Source organism: Temnothorax nylanderi, unplaced genomic scaffold (genome assembly GCF_030848795.1).
Source record: "Temnothorax nylanderi isolate EJ_2023f unplaced genomic scaffold, tnyl_v1.0 TNYL_tig0033_pilon, whole genome shotgun sequence".
Taxonomy (NCBI): Eukaryota; Metazoa; Arthropoda; class Insecta; order Hymenoptera; family Formicidae; genus Temnothorax; species Temnothorax nylanderi.
In genome coordinates, this window is record NW_027249095.1 from 530,975 (window position 1) to 551,244 (window position 20,270).

At 42.8% G+C, this 20,270-nt stretch overlaps 1 protein-coding gene across 1 annotated transcript in view; it reads right to left on the reverse strand.

Annotated features, from left to right (window-relative positions):
- Positions 1-2,161: 2,161 nt before the first annotated feature.
- Positions 2,162-20,270, reverse strand: part of LOC139770809 (homeobox protein Nkx-2.4) — a 32,884-nt gene continuing 14,775 nt past the window's right edge. Inside the window, exons 3-4 of the mRNA XM_071703029.1 lie at positions 16,470-16,556; positions 2,162-5,506 (exon numbers count right to left, since the gene is read on the reverse strand). Coding sequence (XP_071559130.1) covers positions 5,159-5,506; positions 16,470-16,556 — 435 coding nt within the window. The 3' untranslated portion in view covers positions 2,162-5,158. The remainder of the gene's footprint in view (positions 5,507-16,469; positions 16,557-20,270) is intronic.

The window sequence follows — 20,270 nt, forward strand, 5'->3', positions numbered from 1 at the left end:
TTCTTATCGGGAGTACCGAAATTAATAGAAATAAATAAAAAGGAATTTCGTGACTCTGACTTCAAAGGCTGAAGATTCGAATTTCGCGACATGGTTTCGCACCTTCAATCACAATCTTACATAATGTATTTTATTTTTCGTGTAGATTTCAAGTTTTTACAGTTTATACGCGAGAAATGTATTTCGGTTTGAGCACTACCAAGATTTTTCGAATAACTAAAGGAGAGGGAATCCCATTTCGTGAACTGATAAAAATGTTTCTTAGGATACCCTCAGAGAGATAAAGCGAATCTGATTTCGTAAACTGCTAAATTATTAAGCGTCCCTCTTCCGCGAATTTGGAGCACTCTCGTTCATTTAGTCCAAGTTGTACTTACGTGTGCGTGACACCTTTTCACAACCCCCTCACGTTTACCACAGAGACCGTCGCGTCCAGTCTGAGCCTCAGCGTCCCCGGTATAATCGCATCAAACGACAAATCTGCAGCAACCGGAACATAAGGGCGCGAACTGCGGACGGAGAGTCGGGAAAGGGGGATCAACCGGTGCAGCGGGTGAGACGGCGTGGCGAGGGGGGAGGGGACAGGGGACAGGGGACAGGGGGCTGGGGGGTCGGAGAGATGATCGTAGGCAGTGTCACGTGCTGCTGTCACTAGCACGGATTATATTATATAGGAATGGCAGCGAATAGGTGTAGATATAAGCACCGAGCGGCAGTTAATAAATATGATAATGGCGGGCGGAATGAGAGAAAGAGGGGGATATGTGGGGTACGATATGGGATACCACTGTATAAGAGTGACCACCAGAAGCGGAGGCCTGTCATCGTCAGGACCTCTCGTCGTATGTCACACGACACGTAGGCGCGTGGACACACACATGCACACAACACGCGCGCGCGCGCGCGCGCTGGCGTGGTAACACGTGGAGGATTGTTATTTCCGTGATTGCGTTTTCCTTCCGCGTGTTCCTCGGCAGCATCGGATCGGGGCGCGTTTCAAGGTGAATTTACTCTTCCTCGCTCGTTAGTTTCGTTTAATTCTCTCGTCGCTGTGTTACACGTATAAATTTGTCCAACCGTTCCGCTCCAACGCAGCGCGCCGCGTCCGTTTGAGTTAATAATAATCGTCGCAACAATAATTCGCTCGGGCTCTCCGCTTCTCCTGCCTCTTGACCCGACGGTATAATTTGCATTCTAAGCGCGCGCCGGCGTTATTCCGGCGTCGCGTTTCCGTGCGTTTACGCGTCGCCGCGACGCCGAGCGTCACGCCGCCCGCGCCCCCGCTTTTCTCTCCGCTCCGCTCCGCGCCGCGCCGCGCCGGAGCAATTAGTCACGGTGCATTTAATAAATCGCCAGCTCCCGCTTAGCCCTGGGAGGGTTAAGTTCTTGCCTCTCTTTCTCTCCCTTGCTCTCCCCCTTGGAAAATATCCAATAACGACCGGCTGACTCCGCTCGTCGTCGGCGGCCCCGCTCGGCTCCTCTCCGCCTCCTCTCCGGCTCCGGCGTACCTGCCGCCCGGCATTAAACCTTCACCTATTCGTCGAGGAGATCGGCTTACCTTAATAATTGTAGGTACACGTCGCGCTTCAAGGGGGTTAGGACGTTACCGGGCCAGCGCGCGGTCTCGTGCCCTCGGTCTCGTCTCAGGGCGCAGGGGGGTTCGCCCCTCGCGCAGGGGTGTTACCATGGCGCCTATCCGGCTGACGAAAAGCTCGTTGTCAAGGCGAAGTGATCGAAAGTCGCGAGAGATGTAATGAAACATTCTTAGCGCGACGAGGGCTCGTATTTTGATTGGTGAATGGCACTCCTCGTCCAGGTGAGAGCGCTCGTGAGGGAGCTGACACGATAAAGACTACTGCAGCCCTATTGGGCGTCTTGGCGTAATGCATTTTTTTACGGCACGATAATCGGTAGATAAATGTATGATTTTTGATAAGACAAACATAGAAAAAAAAGGCAATGCTGCTGGAAAATATTTTGATGAGCAAACCAATTATAATTTAATTATAATCCAATATTAATTCTATTCTAAAGGAGAGGGAGGCTACAACAAAAGTATGAAGACAACAAGAGTATAAAGAGTAACGAGAATTTTTGTAATATTAATATAGAAATAGAAATAGCACTTAATGATATCACAAATTATCAAGAACAAAATTCGTTGGTGTTTGAATAAGTATCGTTTTATTAATATCTCTCTTATTATTTACAAAACTTTATAATAATCTCTAGCTGATTTTCTCACCACGACACACTACTCACTATCGTCAATCCTATACTTTTTTTTTGTTTTGCGTAATCGTTATACTGTAATGCTCGATAATGCTCATCCTCTAAATCGTTTATGTATAATGAACGTCGTCGCTCGATTTAGAAATTCGTTGTCGACTTGCGCGCACGACACACCTTTCTTCGCACCGCACAACGTCGCTTATAACAAACGTGTATTTACAATGTAAGTGCCATTTACAATTTGAACGTGCGAAATCGTAAACTTGTTCTAAGATCCTCCCTGGCGAACGCGCGGGACGCTCGTTGAATTTCAAAAGTCACTTCGATTCGTCCCTCGCGTCCGCTCGCATTTTTCACCGTCCCATTTCGTTTCCTTTTCTACGAAAAGAAAAGCTTCGAGAGTTCTCTGTCTCTCTTTTGCGTTACTGATTCGTGGAGGTAAAGTCGTCTCGATGAATCACACGGCATTCGCGAATCTTAACGGAAAAAAGAAAATAGAAAAGAGATTTTACCACTCGTTTAATCCTCTACAAGCGGATTTTCTTGCTTGTGAGAAAAGATTAAATCATTGAGACTTGAAAAATATGAAAAGGTATATAAATACATAACTTCTAAGTCACTTGGAGCCGTAAAGGGTCAACTTATGGTATTGTTGCGCGAATGGAACAAAATTTTGCTCGACGGAAGAGTGAAATCGTTACGCAAGCGTCCAGATTGTCGAGGCTCCGGCATAACTGATAAAAATGTCATATACATATATCACGCGGACGAAATAATACGCGTCGACATGGCGATTTAGATATATATATGAATATATTGTATTTGCGCGCGACAATGCAGCAAAATCTGTCGCGTAAATACGGGACGCGCGCGCGGCGCGCAGGGGATTCCGCCGAACGTTTGACAAACGCGCGCATTGTCTGGAAGCGACTTTTCCGAGCGACATTGTCGCTCGCGAGCTCGTGTGTCTCGGATGTCGCGCTGTCGGTGAAATCGAGTCACAATCACGCGACGCGGTGTACTATTTCGTAATTCGAATCGACGGGTTTCCAATCCATCGAGTGGACACCGGGGGCCAGCGATAATTTCGCGAGCGAACAATCCGTTTCGCTTCCCCGTGCTCGATTGTAGCCCCGGGGCGGCCCGTGTTTTGTTTCCCGGGCGCCGCGGCGCTTTACAATGTCGTTTATTTCGCGCGCGCACAGCGAAGCGCGTACCTCCGCAAATCACCGAAATTCGGATATACGAGCCTCCGCGCCGATCTGCAAAAGCTGCACTTTTTTCCCCCCTCCGCCGAAACATTTTTTTTTTGCATATACGTCCTAAAAATAGGCGTGTACTTTAACGACGGCATTGACGGTAATAATAGTCGATTGCTCTTGCATGAAGAGAGATAGCGTGAATTCGTAACATCTTTAATTCTATTTTCAAACGCTGAAGTTCAAGATGCATAATATTGAAAATTGAAACTAAACAGGACACAAGTCGAGCAAAATTTTGTGGGAAAGAAAGTCGATATCAAACTAGCCAAGCTAATATCGTTGCAATAGCAACAATATTTCTGCATATTTCTTTAATTCTGAAAGTGTTGATTTCGCATGTTCCTTTTTCCGTCAGATAATCTAAAGTTTGCGATTCAGTCTTGCCGTCTGTTCTTTTTAGCTGCGTTTTTGTATTTTCTTTCCATACTGTTTGCTCCTTTTCTTTGATTAAACGTATATATTAATTTCTCTTTGAACGCAAAAACGCAACGCAGTTAAATAGAATAGGTCCAGCGACGACTGTTCGATCGTTACATTTTTTGTCGAGCTCGCCTGTTATCTCTCCGATTTGGCTCTAGCGAGTTGTCACCAGAATACCGTTATTTATTATCGTTCTCTCCTTTTTTTTTACAATCTTCTCTCAGCTCGCGCGTTTGTATATCAATTCGTCGAACGGTAGGAAAATGTATCATCTCGCTCGCAGGCTCGTGTCTGAAATACAGTGATCTCGCACGCGACGGACAAAGTGAGATTATAACGCGTTACTGAGATTCTCGGATGCAGGTGGTTCTTCCTCGAGAGCAACAAACGTCCCAGCACAATGTCCAAAATCGGGACATGAGACGTCTTTGAGACGTCTTGGATTTTTGGGCATTGTGTGCTGTTTGGGATGTCTTTCTCAACTGATTCGTGATTCGGCCGACATGGACTCCGCGCCATTCTGCGTAAAACGGTTCGCCGCGTGAAGCCCGAGGCCGCCGTTCGATCCGACGAGCACTCACGATCGATTTTACGCGATGACAGATGTAAAATCACGGTTACTATAGCACGATGCACGATGATCCCGATTCGAGTGTCCTCATCGTAATATCACCGTCGGTTGGCCCATTTTCAACCACGAGCGCACACTCACTGACCATAGGCGGTCGCTAATTATCACACTAATAGTCCCTGCGGTCACCGAGCGCATACCCGATTGTCGATTGCCGTAACGTCACGTTCCTGGTCGGTCAGCGGTGGTCACCGGTGTGACCATACGGATACGCTCACGAAGCAAAGAAAAAGGAAAGACGTGTCTTTTCTTGGTAGCCATTTGGGCAGCACAGCTCACGGACGTCTTTCCTTAAAGATACATAGAGAGAAAGAGGGAAAAAGCGGTCGCTCGCGCGATACATCTCGAACGAGCCGCGACGGAGACGTGAGGGGCTTCGAGTTCATCCCGAGCCGCCGGCGCCGCCGCCGATCCGTTTCCGCGACGCGGCCCGCGCCCGATTTCGATTCGCGACGCATCGGATCCGCATGTAATTCCCCCCGTTTCTCCTCCCTCCCCTTTAAGGACTGTCGTCGGGTATGGCGTACCAGGCAGCTGGATCCGCGGCGAGGGCCCATGGGCCCGCGACGGAGGGATTGGCGTAGGCCGCGGCCCCCGCCGCGGATGGCGCGCACTACCAGGCACGGCCCTGCAGCGGCAGATACGCGCCGCACTGCGGCTGCTGTTGCTGCTGCATGCCCTGCTGCGCGCCGGACCGCGTGTACGAGCAGTGCTGCAGGCTCTGGCTCGAGCTCATCACGTGGCTGACGCCGGCGACGACCGAGTGATGGGAGACCGAGGAGGTCGCCGCGTGATGGGTGCCGTGGGGACTCGAGGCCGCCGTCATGTGCGGCGCCGGGCTCGCCAGGGCCGCGCTGGGCCCGCCGCGGCTACCCTCGTTCCCGCCGCCGCCGCCGCTCCCGCACGGCTTCCCGTCCTTCACCAGCACCGGCACCGCCACCCGTCGCGGCGAGCTCGCACTCTGGAACAGACGTATCATTTGCCTCTTGATGCGACATGCACAGGGAAACGCGAATTGCGAAAAAAAATACTTGCGGAATATGTCTGATAACTACCGTGCCGTATTATACCTCTCGTTGACAAGTAGAGCTAGTTGAACTGAATAGAAAAGTCCTTTACCGTATTGCGAGTTTCTTAATAATTAGTGAAGAATTAATTAATAAAGTTCCGCGAATCAGCGTGCGTCCGCGCGATTCGGCTAGAAGAGACGCGTCGCTGAATCGCACGAATGCACGCTTATTCTTATTATCTTTATTAATTAATTTCTCATTAATCATTGAGAAACTCGTAAAACAGTATATTATAGAGGACTTTTTCCTATTCGGTTTCCTTAATCCGCTCTACCTGCCCACGAGAGGTGGCACGGTAATTATCACATATCCTGTACATACAACTTACATTTCCATTTGCATATTTTATCTATTTGTATATTTTTAAGATTATAAAGAAGCGTATCGCGTTACCGAACGATTCAAGTAGCGGATATGTCTATGATACATAGGTCATCAATAAGCGTAATTCCAAGATGTTTATTTAACATTTCGCTCATTTGCTACAACGACATAACTGGGAAATTGTTATTTTGGAATTGTTTGCAAAAGAATGACGAGAATTCAAGACACTGAATGAAAGAGCTCTAATATGCAGCTAAGATATTTTTATTTCTCTACAATCAATTATTACGTCAAAATCAGATTTAAAAATGATATTACAAAATTTTTATGATATACAAACATTGAAACTCATATTTTTGGGAAACTTTTTTGAATAAATAGATAATTAACTGAAGAGTACACATGCATACACATACTAGGAACTAATAGGTAATTAACTAAAGAAACTAGTAAATAACAAGGAAAAAATGAGCTTTGAGAGTCAAATAGTTAGCTGTGTGTGAGTTAATGTTATGTACTTGATATTTAATTAACAATTCAATACAAAATCAAAAATTGTACGTTTTGCCTCTACTTTGAACCACCTTTAGCGAACTTCTTTTATTTTTTTAATCATGTCACTGCCGCGAATGAGCAATTTGTTGTACTTTATATTTCTATATTGATCGTATCTTCGGAAGATCGATTGTGTTTCAGAAGATCGATTAGTCGTAACTTGACTCGCGTCGAGTCGCACGATATCAGACTAAAGTTGCTCCTATTTTTGGCGTTTCACGAACGCGGAAACAGATCGAGCCGAGCGACGTCACGATCCCGTTCGATTTGCAAGTATGCAGTCATAATCTGATCCAATATATCTCATAGTTTGTGAAACACGTAGCACGGATTCGTCGCTTTTATACATCGGCGATTTGCTAGAACGCGCATTTCGCGAAATATCGGAACGAAAGACCTCGCGCGACGGTATATAATCGACGAGGCGACGAGATCGCTTTGGGTCATCGCGAATGTACGATACCGCGGATTATTCGTCTTGACTCGTACATTTGCTCGTTTACGACACAGCGCTAGATATCGATTGTCCCAAGACGCCTATATAACACATATTGTTTATTATTTTCCACATGCAAGTGTGCACACGGAAAGTGCAGGGAAGTGCAGCTAGGAGCAACAGGTGTAGCGTCGCCGCGACGGGTAACCGCGTGAAGTTGGCCGCGCGCGCGATTTTCGCGCGTCCCTTCCGCCATTATTAAGGATCTCGCGCATCGCGTTGACGCGTTTAGTTCCGCGAGACGTTGATCGGCGGATATATTCGCGGCTTCGTGCGGATCGTATTTATCCACTGGGATGTAACGAAGCGCGCGTCGCGCGAGATTAACGGTCTCGGGAGTGCTGCGGAAAGTGTCGCGCGATCGTAGATGCCCCGGTGATCGGGGTGCGCGGCCGTAATTAACTTTGCTCTCGCGAGTGCCATGTTGTGCAAGTGCAACGGAAAGAAGGCGCGGGGAAGCTGAGAGGAGGCGGAGGCCTGGGGAGGCGTCGGGCGACGGCGGGACGACCACGGGTAAATAATTTATTCTTTATTTGCTTGCCATTTGCAATATTAATCGTTTATCATTTAGCATCTCGTATATCATTTTGCATAACAATATAAATATTATTAATTTAAATATTACTGTAATAAAATATTATTATTAATTAATATATAAATTATTTGTATTATTTATAATATTATTTACAATAATAATATAAAATGCATGTTAAATATTTCTGACTCTGTGATACTTGAAATATTGAATCTTGAAATAGTGAATCTTGAAATATTCAACAAGATAATATTTTTATTTTAAATATAATATTTTAATATTTTATGTACACACTTACGGTACTTTTGGCATGTTTGAAATTCAGAATTATTCGAGGAAAAAAAATTAGGAAATAAAATTTTGTTTATTGGACTGATAAAAGTTAATATTTAATATTTCGGTAGTCAAGAGGTAATTTCAATATTCAAGAGAAAATCTTTTTCAGAAGTCACGTATAATTATCTTATTAAATATTTATTTAAAACACAAGTAAGATATTCAGAAAATATTCCGCGCAATATAACTCTCTCTTGAGAATCATTAATTATCTCGGACATTGCTCTAATTTGAATATATCCGTTTTCTTTGCAGATTAATGTAAACAACTCCGCTGCTGCGCATCGTGTGCCGGTGAGTACAAATCACTTTACTTCAATTTAAGGTAAATAGGAGGATCCGTAAAAAATTCTATCTCGCAGATCCATCGGCTCGAGAGACGGCTATTTACAGCTATTCGGTTAAAGGTCTTTTTAAATGGACTCATGTGTGTTTGTACATATGTGTGTGTGTACTTGTGCGCGGCTGGCTACCGATTCCCGTGGATTATCGAAACGCCACCGTTTGCCAAAGTTTCTCAGTACAAGTGTACGCACTTTGAGCGCGCGCTCGCACACATGTACCGTGCAATTTCCCGGCTCGACGGACGGCTGCGTGAACAAACGCCGAGATACGTGGGCTGGCGAGGACCTGAGCTAAGCGCTCCTGTGTTCCGAGCAAACATGCGCAGCGCGGTAGGCCCGGTAAGACACTTAACCCGCACAATATCCCGCGATCAGCATTCACTGCTAGACGAAGCGCGGCGGGCACACGATGGACTCTCTCTCGTTACGAATAAACAGTACCGGCTACCGTGGACTCGGCCCGCGTCCTCCCGTAACACGTAAAATCTTCCTAATCTAGAAATATAGAATACCGCCGTATGCGTACAAACTTTTAAAGGCGACGTCCTTTTAAAGACAACTCGTAATTGTGCACGAGCGGCACAACAGTCGGCATAATTAATATACGGAATATTGTGAATATTTAATAGTTGCATAATTAATATGCAGAATATTGTGAATAATTTCCTACACTGAAAACAAAATTTATTAAAATCAAGAAAATAGATTTCCTTGAATTTACTTTCCTTAATTCAAAGAAGTATCAGGTAGATTTGAGAAAATATTTTAAATTCAGAAAAATGTTTTCTTAAATCTACCCAATACTTCTTTTTGAATTAAGGAAACTAAGAAATTTATTTTCTTGATTTTAATTATTTTTTTTCAGTGTACACATAAAAACCCGTGAATTCAATGAATTATATATATGTAGAAATTTTTATATTTGCATCTCTAATTTTATATTGTTTCTTTTTATGAAATTTCATATTTCTTTATATGCGTAAAAAATTTTTCACATTTACATCTCAAATTGGAGACAACTTGTCTCATATTTCTGAAATTTTCATTAATTTGGCAAATTCTTAGATGAATTAATAATCTTTCTTCTATCGATTTACATTTTTCCGCTTCGAACGAGAATATTTCGCGACCATGCGGGGGAATAGGGGAGTTTCAAATCTTTCTGTCGACTGGACTAAAAATTCGAGACCCACGTCCGGTTAATTCGAGGGAGATCACGTTTTCTATTCGCACGAGAGATCCGTGGGCGTAGAGACAGCCCTGTTCTGTACGTCAACCCCACACGGACCTCACGGCATACCAAACAGAAGCCGAAGCAAGCAGACCGAATACCTGCCAGAACGACCACTCAGCTGTATCAACATTCGGTACACGACATTCCTCTTCGATCTCCTCGCCAGTGAGACTTTAATAATACGATCGCGCTGAAAAATAACGTCCTTCGCTCGCCTGACGTTCGTGATTTCTCGGTAATCAGTGTCGTCCGCGCGAGAACTTTTTCGAATTTCACTTATCCAATCATCCCGTTACATCATTCGCCTCTGGTGCGGTCAAATCGAGGCGCAGTCTCTTAGAAATTTACCGATAATCCTAATTTTCTCTCTTTGTCAAAAAGAGAACGCGCTATCAAGCAGAATAGAGTACGATTACAATTTATTTTTTTACAACAAAAAAAAAAGAACAGAATTTATGATATTTCCACGTTTTTTTCCAAAAACTGCCGCGATGAATATACGTGTAGGAGAAAAAAAAAGAGAGACGAGAGAGAGGGAGAGAGATATTAAACCGACCGATGGAACGCGCGGCGAAAAGGTTTATGCGGGCAATGAATTTTTTTTGTCGCGCGGGCAGATACTTTTATGCAAATCCGGGCAGTGTCGAGTGGTCCGGGGAGGTATACGACCGATTTGATTCGAGTGGCCGGTACGAACTTACGTTTCGCGTTGCCGTTTGCGCCCGGCGAGGGCATAAGTGCAGGGCATGCCGTGCACTTCAAGCTGACAAAGTGACGATTACGCTAAACGCATGACGGTCCGCGCGCGCGTCACGCGTCACGCCACTTTAGCCACTTTAACGCGCGTTAAACGATTTCCGGCGAAAATGCCTGCGTTGTTGGGTGCCGAGTGGTATACCTTTACGTAGGCCGGGCCCGGGTTCCGCTTTGCCGGAGTCTGGATGCGGCAAACGATCGTCGGCAACGAGCTCGATTCCCCGCTATATCTTATTGAATGTTTGTATCGATATACCCTGTGGCAGAGATACCCTGCAAATCCAAGTGTATTATTTTGCTAAAACTCTTATTACACATTTCTTGCCGTCATTTAACACGATTGAACGTATTAACTTTTAATTTAATGCGGTTAAACGTGTTAAATGAACGTAACTTAAAACGCCCAAAAATGTGTAAGAAGAACTTCAGTGAAATGTGTCATTTTTATGCGTATAAAACTAACACACTTGGATTTGCAGTGCGCAATCCGTTTTCCCTCACCTCGCGATAATTAATCGTGATAATTCTGAGATAAACAGAGAAACTTATACCTTCGACTCGTCTCGCAGGAAGATAATAACTATCAGCAGGTGTTCCTTTCGATATCGATTTCAATTCGTGTTTAATAGACACATTAACGCGACGCGATTAACAAATCATTAGCAAACAGAGTGGACTAGCCTTCGCTGTCTCGAGTCCACGATGCGACGTGTGATGCAATTACGCGCGCGCAATGACGTAACGGTCGTTATTATATTTAAAAAGCAAGCAGCGCGTTTGCGAGACTCATTGAATTCCATTCCTCGCGGAAACGAGAGGTCCCGACGGAAATCTTTTAATGTCTCGCCTATTGTTCGGCCGGGAGGCCGCCGGGAAGGAAAAGGCGGCGCTATCGCGCAGCGAGAGCGGCTTTCTGGTTAATTACATCGCCTCCCCCTCGCGATACGTTCATCCGCACCCGTCGTCGGCAACGTCCGAATGCCTGACTTCCGATCCTTTCCACCCTTTCTAACGTTAGTCTTGCGAGGCAGGATACACAGGGTGTACGAGGGGAAAAAAAAACGTCAAACTCTCTCCCCGGCGAAAGGCGTGCTTGTTCGGGCGGAGTTTCGCCGCGGATCTTCTTCTTCCGAGAACGGAAACTTACGGCTCGCGGATAACGGCAGGCGATGCCGGGCGATGAAACTGAAAGTTTAAGCAGCAGGTAATCCCGATTTGCGCCCAGGTATTGCGCGTGACTGTACTCACGGCAAGATGGCGACCGGTCCTCGAGAGCCTGTTTCGGTGGCTCCCCTGCAGAATCTCTCACCCTCTCTCCCTTTTCTCTCTCTTTCCTTTCTGCTTTCCTTGTTTTCCTCCCGGTCGCTTTCATCCTTCCGCCTCTCTCTCTCTCTCTCTCTCTCTCTCTCTCTCTCTCCCCTTTCAGCTTCGTATTCTCCTTCGTTCTCCGTTTTTCCCTCTTCGCCCTTCTCGTCCTCCCCTCGCCCGTTCGCTCGCTCACGCCGATACTTGAATTTTTTTTACCTCCACGAAGGGGGGAAATGGAATAAAATGAAAAAAGGGGGAGGGGAAAAATCTGAACGTAGGCTACCCCGGCGCGTCGGAGAAGTCGTCCCTTCGTCGACGTCGTCTTCACGTGCGACGAAGGGACGATTTCTTTCTTTCGGGCGACGATCGAGCTATCCTGGAACATGGTGTTCTGTAGGTATCTCTCAATATTCAATAGATCTGCGTTCTAAACAATTTTGAACCAGACAAATCATATCTACATATTTCTTATATTCCAAGTGTTAGTTTAAAAATCTAAAGGTGTATGTTATTGATTAATTTAATATCATGTCATCCGTGTTTATTTTCAACCGTGCAATGTTTGATCTTTCATGTATATCGACGCAATGAGCTTCTCAGAAGCCAAACTGGTCAACATCATAAAATAAAAAGTATGAAAAATTGATGAGGTTACAAACTAACCATATATTGCTCTGGTACTAAAATTAGAAAAAAAAAATTATAAAAAGTGGAGTTGATCGTTTATTTCTGAGAGACTGACATATATGTTTGCATTGACGCAATTGACAAGGTAACTGCGTTTGAGAAACATCATCCGTGGTATAAATAAACTTTTAGAACGCGTATCATAAAAATTATACGTTAGAAACGCGCGCATATTTCTCGATCTAGAAAAATAATTCAGATAAACGTACCCATTTATGTTTAGAAGTTAATAAATTGTTTCAATTTTTTATTTTGACATCAACATTCATATCTCGTTTATTGGCTTGACTATTTCACGTTGTTTTATACACACGAGCCTGATTCTCTTCTACTTAATAATTCAGATGATTTTACAAACGGAAAGATATACAAATTATAGATTGCTCGCGATTATCTCGTATCGGAGAAACTGAGAGGCGACAGTTCTCAAGTGGCGATCGATCTTCCTCCGAAGTAATGATACTTATAACAAATAAACTGAAATAAAATAGCTAATCGTGTTATTGACGGTAACAACACGGATGGATGGGAAGATCGCGTCGGGGGGAAAAAGAGAGGGTAATGAAAACGTGTCCACGGAAGCAACGGCGAACTAACGAGTAAATTATAGGGCGGCTGATGGCGCGGCTGCCGGGCGGAAGAATCGCTTTGCCTTCGCAGATCGGCCCATCCAGATAACTTTCAGCTTCCATTAATGCTATACGGCTGTTTACCAGGCACCGCGACGCAACGTTGAGTCCATTGTGCCGCAGGACAACCTCGATTTCGACGGCCCCCGCGATACCCATCGATACTTCCGCGGTTCGGCATCGTTCGAATTCAAATCGGCTTTCAGAGAGACACTTTGGTACACTCTTACCTCGACGTCAAGAATTTTTTACACGGGGCAAAAGGGGAACAAAAACATTTCATACTGTGTTATTGTAAAGGAGATAGATTTATCTTGCTTTATCAAAATTGAATTTTCTTTAACGGTACTCTCTAAATCTGAATCAGTGAATAGTCACTGACATCAATGTAAAATACTTTTCATGAATCAGTGGTGACATACTTTACACTGATATCAGTGACTATTAACTGATTCAGATTTAGAGAGATAGTTTTCTTTCTATAACGAATATAAAGTACTGGAGTTACTGAATTTTTCCGTTTCCACCAGTAAAGCAGTTTGGCCGCGATATCGAACGATCGGTCGTGCCGGTGAAATTTTGTCGCATTCACATCGAGTGCACGGCGGTTTCCCCTGCGACAGCAAAATTCCCTTTTTCCCGTTTCCGAATAATCGATAAACGCATGAGGCTCATCGGACGTGCTAATACCGCGAGCGGAAAAAATTGCGCGTATCATTTGGAAGGATGCTTCGTCCTCGCGTAAACTATGTTGTATATTTTCATCGAATTTCAATGAGCGACGTTATACGTGCGTCGTCCGTCGACGTGCAAAAGTGCGCCACGTAAATCCGCTTATGCCGTCGCGCACTGCATCCGTGACACTTGTCCGCGCGATATTTCGCGAAAATATCATCCGCCTAAAGCGATAACGAAGTGGCGAGTTGCATTTTGGCATGTGAAGCGCGCGCGTACGCGCGACACCTTGCCCAAACTCTTACGCCAATTTAATTACATCTTTCCTCTCGTCTGGCGAATTACTCTCGACTTAGGTCTTTGCGATAAATCGACGTTAATTCCTCGCGCAAAGATCGTATTGCAATCTTTTACCCTGACGCTTCTGACGTCATTCCCACAACTTTCGCAGTTTTATTTAGCAGTTTTTTTTTTCTCACACGAATAAATCAGTGTTTGATCGCTCACGTAATGATCCATGACGTAAATACTCTTGAATGAGATGTGAATCGTGTGGTAGAAACTTCAAATTTTTTACAAGGATCCTCTAAATTTAAAAAAAAAGCGAGGATACGGAAGCCTGAATTTAATCGGACTTCTTTCCTTTCTCCTCGATCGTGTTCTCGCGAAGTTTTCATTGCGTGAACGATGTCGTTTAGGAATTATTTTACGCAAATCGCGCGATCGTATTTACCGTCGCGTGGCTGATGGGGAATCGAGCGATCCGTCGCGTTAAAACGTGGTCCCGCGCCTTTCGTGACAGCGCATACGTGTCATCCTAATATATTCGAAAGAATCCGTCGCGTGTATCGCGACGATCGTTCTGACATCTCTTTTGAATAATATCCTTTGAAAGGTACGGGGACACGAGGGGAAGCGGGGAGGAGGGCAGGAGCAATTCGTATTCGGTTATGTGAGTATCTGGTAAAAGATCCGAGAGACACGGCACGTTTCGAAGTAGCAGCTACGATATCTCGGCGATCGCGTCTGTTGCTATTATAAATGCTCGCGATACACTTCAGCGTATTCAAGTACTCGACTACTACCGATGGTAAAGTATCGATTATTTTAATACAGCAACGCAAGCCGGAGTATTCTTTACGGTATGTGTTTGTGTATACAAATGTACCGCTTATTTCAGTGGATAAACTCTACAAATCCGAAGAGCGATGTCGAAAATTATGAAGATTAAAAGAAAACGTTTAACAGATTATTGCAAGCGGATTTTTTTTGATCCGTCGGTGCGTTTATTTTCACGAGAAGGTAACTGCTAACTGCGAAATTCATTGTAATATTGTAAATATAATCGTATAGAATATTGACAAAATGCTATAACAAAAGAATTTATTGTTACACGCATATATTATAATCGATACAGAGACAACTTTTTAACAAAAGTATTAAGATATCAATTGTTTTTTAGTACAAACGATCGAAGGACGACAGGTTTTCCGCGAATTAAACTTCAGAACGATAAAATAAATAATAATATCTTTTATATTTTATTTAATCCCAAATAAATTTTATTTTAATCAAATTTTTCAATGCAAGGTTTATTTATTAGAATATTCGATGTCGAAAAATAGGTTATAAAAAAATGGTGCGCGATTAGATTTTTGCAAATAATTGACAAATTACAGCTAATATATTTTAAATTTTATTTAATAGATAAATCTGGCGTTCAACTTTTGTGAGTTTAAGACTATTCTATAAGTACGTGTTATTCTTCTCACACTGAGTCCACCTCTTCAAAAGTATACTAAAGCATTTCATTTTTATCACGAAGCTGTCCTGATCAATGTTATGTTACCCAACGCATTTTTAACAAATTATAAAAAATTTCAATTTTTCAACACAAATTTCCAATTCCATTTAATGCATAAATCCGCCGTTTAAAAATTTTGCGATTTAAGAATCTCTTATACGAGAACTCATTACGTTCCTCATTAGAGCCTCGCTTCTTTCGAACTGCGGAAGTAATGTATACCAAAGGATTTCATTTCCATCTCCACATGTGAACATTATCCCGATTAGTTATCCCGATCAATGTCCCGCGCTATTTTTAACTCGGATTATAGCGAATATTGAATTTCATCGGGCGCACAAATTCGCTATTTTATCCGACTCTGTAATCTCGCGCTATATTTTTGAGCCACGTGAAACGCCGACGGGCGCGTGATTACGTGCTCAACGCGAGCAATTTTATCGTTCTGTCGAACACGCGCACACGGCGCGATATCCCTCGGAAATCCCAAATGACATAACAAAATAAATGCAAAATCGCTTCGCGCGGTCGAGTGGCACTCTCGAAACGAAATATGATGCGGATGCGAGGATTTATGCGGCTTCCGCGATATTTCTCATTTAAAGCCATTTCATTTCGGATCGGTCGACACTACGTGACGCGACATTTTCGCCGAGTGCGGGGGACTCTGTCATTGTTTTAAAATCGCTGGGAATCGACCCGAAGACGCGACGGCATCTCGATGCCGAATGCAAATAAAATAACACGTTTTGACAACGGATCGCATCGATCGGTGATTATGAGATCCGAATTTTTGGTGTGACTTCTTCTGACCAAAACAGCCCAAACAACTTTTTACTAGATATTATATAATATACTTTATTACCTTCGGTATCACCTATAACAATACATAGCGCATTATTTTTCAACAATTAAATTTCTTCACCGCTTGGGAATCAATTTCTTATTCTATATAATTTCATGACAATAAATAGATTTGAAAATTATATGTATAAACTATGCAATATGCGTGTATCACTTAACGAGTACAAACAAATGGCGTTTATTTAGTTCCTTAGACATAGTAGAAGTCATCGAAATGGTGCGTCTTTGCGAAATTCGTAATATTATATTCAACGAACGTTTCACTTTCGAAGCGGTTCACACAAGACTTCGAAATTTGCGTAATTACCTGATTTTGGGCGTTTTGCTCGGCCATGGCCTTTTCCTTTGCTTGCCTCTTGCATTTATACCGATGATTTTGAAACCATATCTTCACCTGTGAAGCACACATAAAACATATAATTAAGTCTTCATCGAACATAGTGGATATTAATGTTATAATCTATGTTTTTACGTTAAATGTTATTGCATCGGAATTTCGCCAAAAAGAAGGGAAGTTTTCGAATTCTTTTAAATCCACGCACCTTTGATAAAAGTACAGATTAGCAATATGATATATTCGGAGCAGATTATAGCATGATTGGATTAAAATTTTCACTGAAAGAATCAGATTCGGTGTAGAATATAAAATAAAAATGTATATTATCATTCATAGAAATAGAGTGATAAATAAGTCAAAGAATTTCGTTATGTAGAACATATACACGAATCTGTAGGCGTTATACGGTATAGCGGAGAGAAGGGCACGATGTTTGGGGCACTCTACGAACAGTTCTTTGGAGCAAAGCTTAAAATCGACCGCGTTGAGTCGCTCTTTATGTCGGAATAAAACGGACGACATATCTCATACGCGAACTATCGCCAGGTAGGCCCTCGGATGTTTTTTCAGAGAAGGCACGCGCTTTTGTCAGACGCACTTTGAATCGGCCTCTAGCTATTTCCTATCCGATGCTTCTAAGTCCGTAATCCACGGTTAAAGGACTGTGTTATTTCTTCGAGGGGAATTTAACGCCTCGTTCACTTTATGCGGATACTCAATGCCGAGGAGGGAAATAGTACGAATTTTACATATTATTTATTAGAATTATCGGAGAGTCTTGACTCTATTGTGCGCATTTTAGACGAGGATCTCGAAAACAATCTCGTGGAATTACAATATTAACGGCAATAATAGGTGTTTAGAAATTTGTCTTCGAATTCTATCCCAAAATATACCGTGTGTCTTACATTTATCACGCAGTATAGAAAACGTGTCCCGAAATCAACAAATGCTCCTTTAATCATTTTACTCTGTATAATTTTTTTTATGACAAAGTTAATATTCTCTTGGTGAAATAAATAATTATGTGTAAGATCTATTTTCCTACCAACTTTTACTAACGATAACTTATATTTTCGCCTTTTCGGTTATTTAAAAGTGGGAATATTAATGAAATACTACATTTATTATTATTCTTATATTTATATCGATATTATCTGACAGACGTTCCGTGATACCAAGACTCGTTAAAAAGTTCAATCAACCGATAAGATATGTTTTAGACGATAAACGTCGATGCGATTAAGCCGCCTTTGTGAATCACGCATAATGCATACAGCGCGGATTATAACGCGCTTCTATCATAAGCAGATGTCGATCTCGATTCCGTCCAGGCGGCTGCACAACATCCACGATCGCTTAGCTCAATTGCCGTAAAAGCAGTCTCGAGCGATCCTAATCGCACGCGACTGTTCCTACTGAAAACTCAAGCTACGCTTCCTTTCTTTCTCTTTATTCTGGATAGACCAGGCAACAAAATTCACCGACTAACTTTTGTTATATCAATCGAGATTTACAGAATTTTCCTTCGAACTGCGGATTTCTCGGTCAAATCGATTGTCTTACGAAAATGTCGAAACTATTATCATTATTTGTCACAACTTTCCCCTGTTTTCAATATACATTTAGTAAGTAAGCGCCAAATTAACCCTTAAATGCCACCCGGGGTCCAGCGGACCCCAGACTTTTTAGAATGATATATTTTCAAATGTTCCTGCCAAATATGGAGCTCATATTTATTTATTTATTATTTATTATTTTTTTGATTTTGGAGCCAACATTTTAACTGTTGGCGATCTTAATTTTTTATACTATGTTGAAATTGAAATTTTAACAATATAAGCATTTTATTCTCTTTTCTAAGCCTTGAACAACATTGAAAATAATTTTCATAACTAAATATCAAAAAATCAATAAGTAAGGAGACATTTTTCATGCTGGGGTCTTTTAGACCCCATGTGTCATTTACGAGATTCTTGAGAGGTGTGGCATTTAAGGGTTAAGAATCAAGCAAATTGAATATACTTGAAACTAATGGAGAAATATAATTTTATTATATATATTTAATTTTCTATAAAACTTAATTTTAAAGAGCTTTTTGTATTCAAACGGTAAATTGAATCAAAAGAAATAAAAGTCGCCTGCTAAATTAAGTTAAAATTTAAATGAAGAATCTCTCGGATTGTGTTGATTGCTTGAATTCCCCTGTCTTGCGGGGGGTCTCCTAGAAACTAGACTGCCTTTCTGAGACTCATTTTAGCATCCTGAAATTCGTCAGGTGTGTCAGGATCCGTCATCAGTGGAGTGTAAGCTCAACTATTGCGTGTCGTTTTGCAGCAGATGATTTTTATCGTCCCGATCCGTAGAGCGCATATGTTACCGCGTGTAACCTCGTCGAGTGGCTGTTGTACGCTTCAACCTCGTTCCCGAAGCCGATATAACCCCCATTATACATCGGAGTTGCGTTGCGTGTGTCGGGAATGCAACGAAAGCACTTTAAGGGGTCCGTCCAGCCGACCGCGTCTCGAGGACCCGCCACCGTCTGTCTAATTCTTTGAATATTAGCGGGATCGGCCGCCCTCGAAAATTCCTTTCACCCCTCTCGGGTGTCGCCTCGAGCGTGTCCAGAATACCGGTGGTTGTCCCGCGGGTGGTGCACGGACTACTTTTCTCTATTACTCAATTTTTATTTTCCAGGTCGTGTTGCTTTGTACGTCGTTGTCCAACTTTATAAAACGATTACGACGAACGCATTTAGTTATCGGTGACGCAGCGAGGATAGTTTTATATGAAAAAAAAAACACGAAAATTAAAATCACAAATTGACAATTTTTTTATAAGAAGCTTTGTTTTCGAGAAAATCGAACTTAACGATTGGGAAAATATAGTAATATATTTCCTATATTTTAACTTGCATAATTTTCAATGAATTTGTATCATATAAAATCGACTTAACACAGTAGCTTCGTTACGATTGAATAAAAATAAAGCAGTTTATTAAATTAGAAAATACTGAAATGATCTTGATGTTACAAATAGTTATTGACGAACTTTAATTATTCTATATTACTTTTTTAAACAGAACACTAAGTGTGTTTATTCAAACTTTGAATTAATCCTTGACCACCCTTGAAAATGAAACGCAGATCGCACTGTTACACGCGATGTTTGCCTGCTCGAGACAATTTTTCAGGATGGCTCATCATTAAAGTGAGCCGTGTAAATTCATCTTAAGGAGCATTACCGCGAAAGAAAGTAATACTCGCAGCCCTCGCCCGCTGTTCGTTGCGTGAGTTTTTACGTACGCTTTGTGGTGCGCGGCCGGTTTTGCGTAGGGGTGAGAGACCTTATCTAAAAGCCACGAAGAGGCACTAGACGAGGGAAGTACCTCTTTCGCTGCTCCCGTTCGTTAATTCCTTTTCTACCGATAATCCACTCGAAGCTCGTCGAGTTTTCGGCTACGTACGCCGCCGCGCGCGCTGACTTCGAGAGATCTACAAACAGCCATTTACTTCTGCGCGAGCTTACGTAGGATGTATGACGGAACTGTGTGTGTGTGTGTGTGTGTGTGACGTGTGGATCTTCTAGATCCGCGCTCCACGCGGGACTTTAATTCTTCGTTCCAAATAGATCCCTCCGCGATCTCTTTTACTCAACACCCCTAATGTGTCCTACTTCCAAACGAGGGATTTGGAACATCTTTAGAGAATGGCTTTGCTTCTCGGGAAATGACTCCGAACGAAACAGCGAACCGACGCGGTGGCGAAAGAT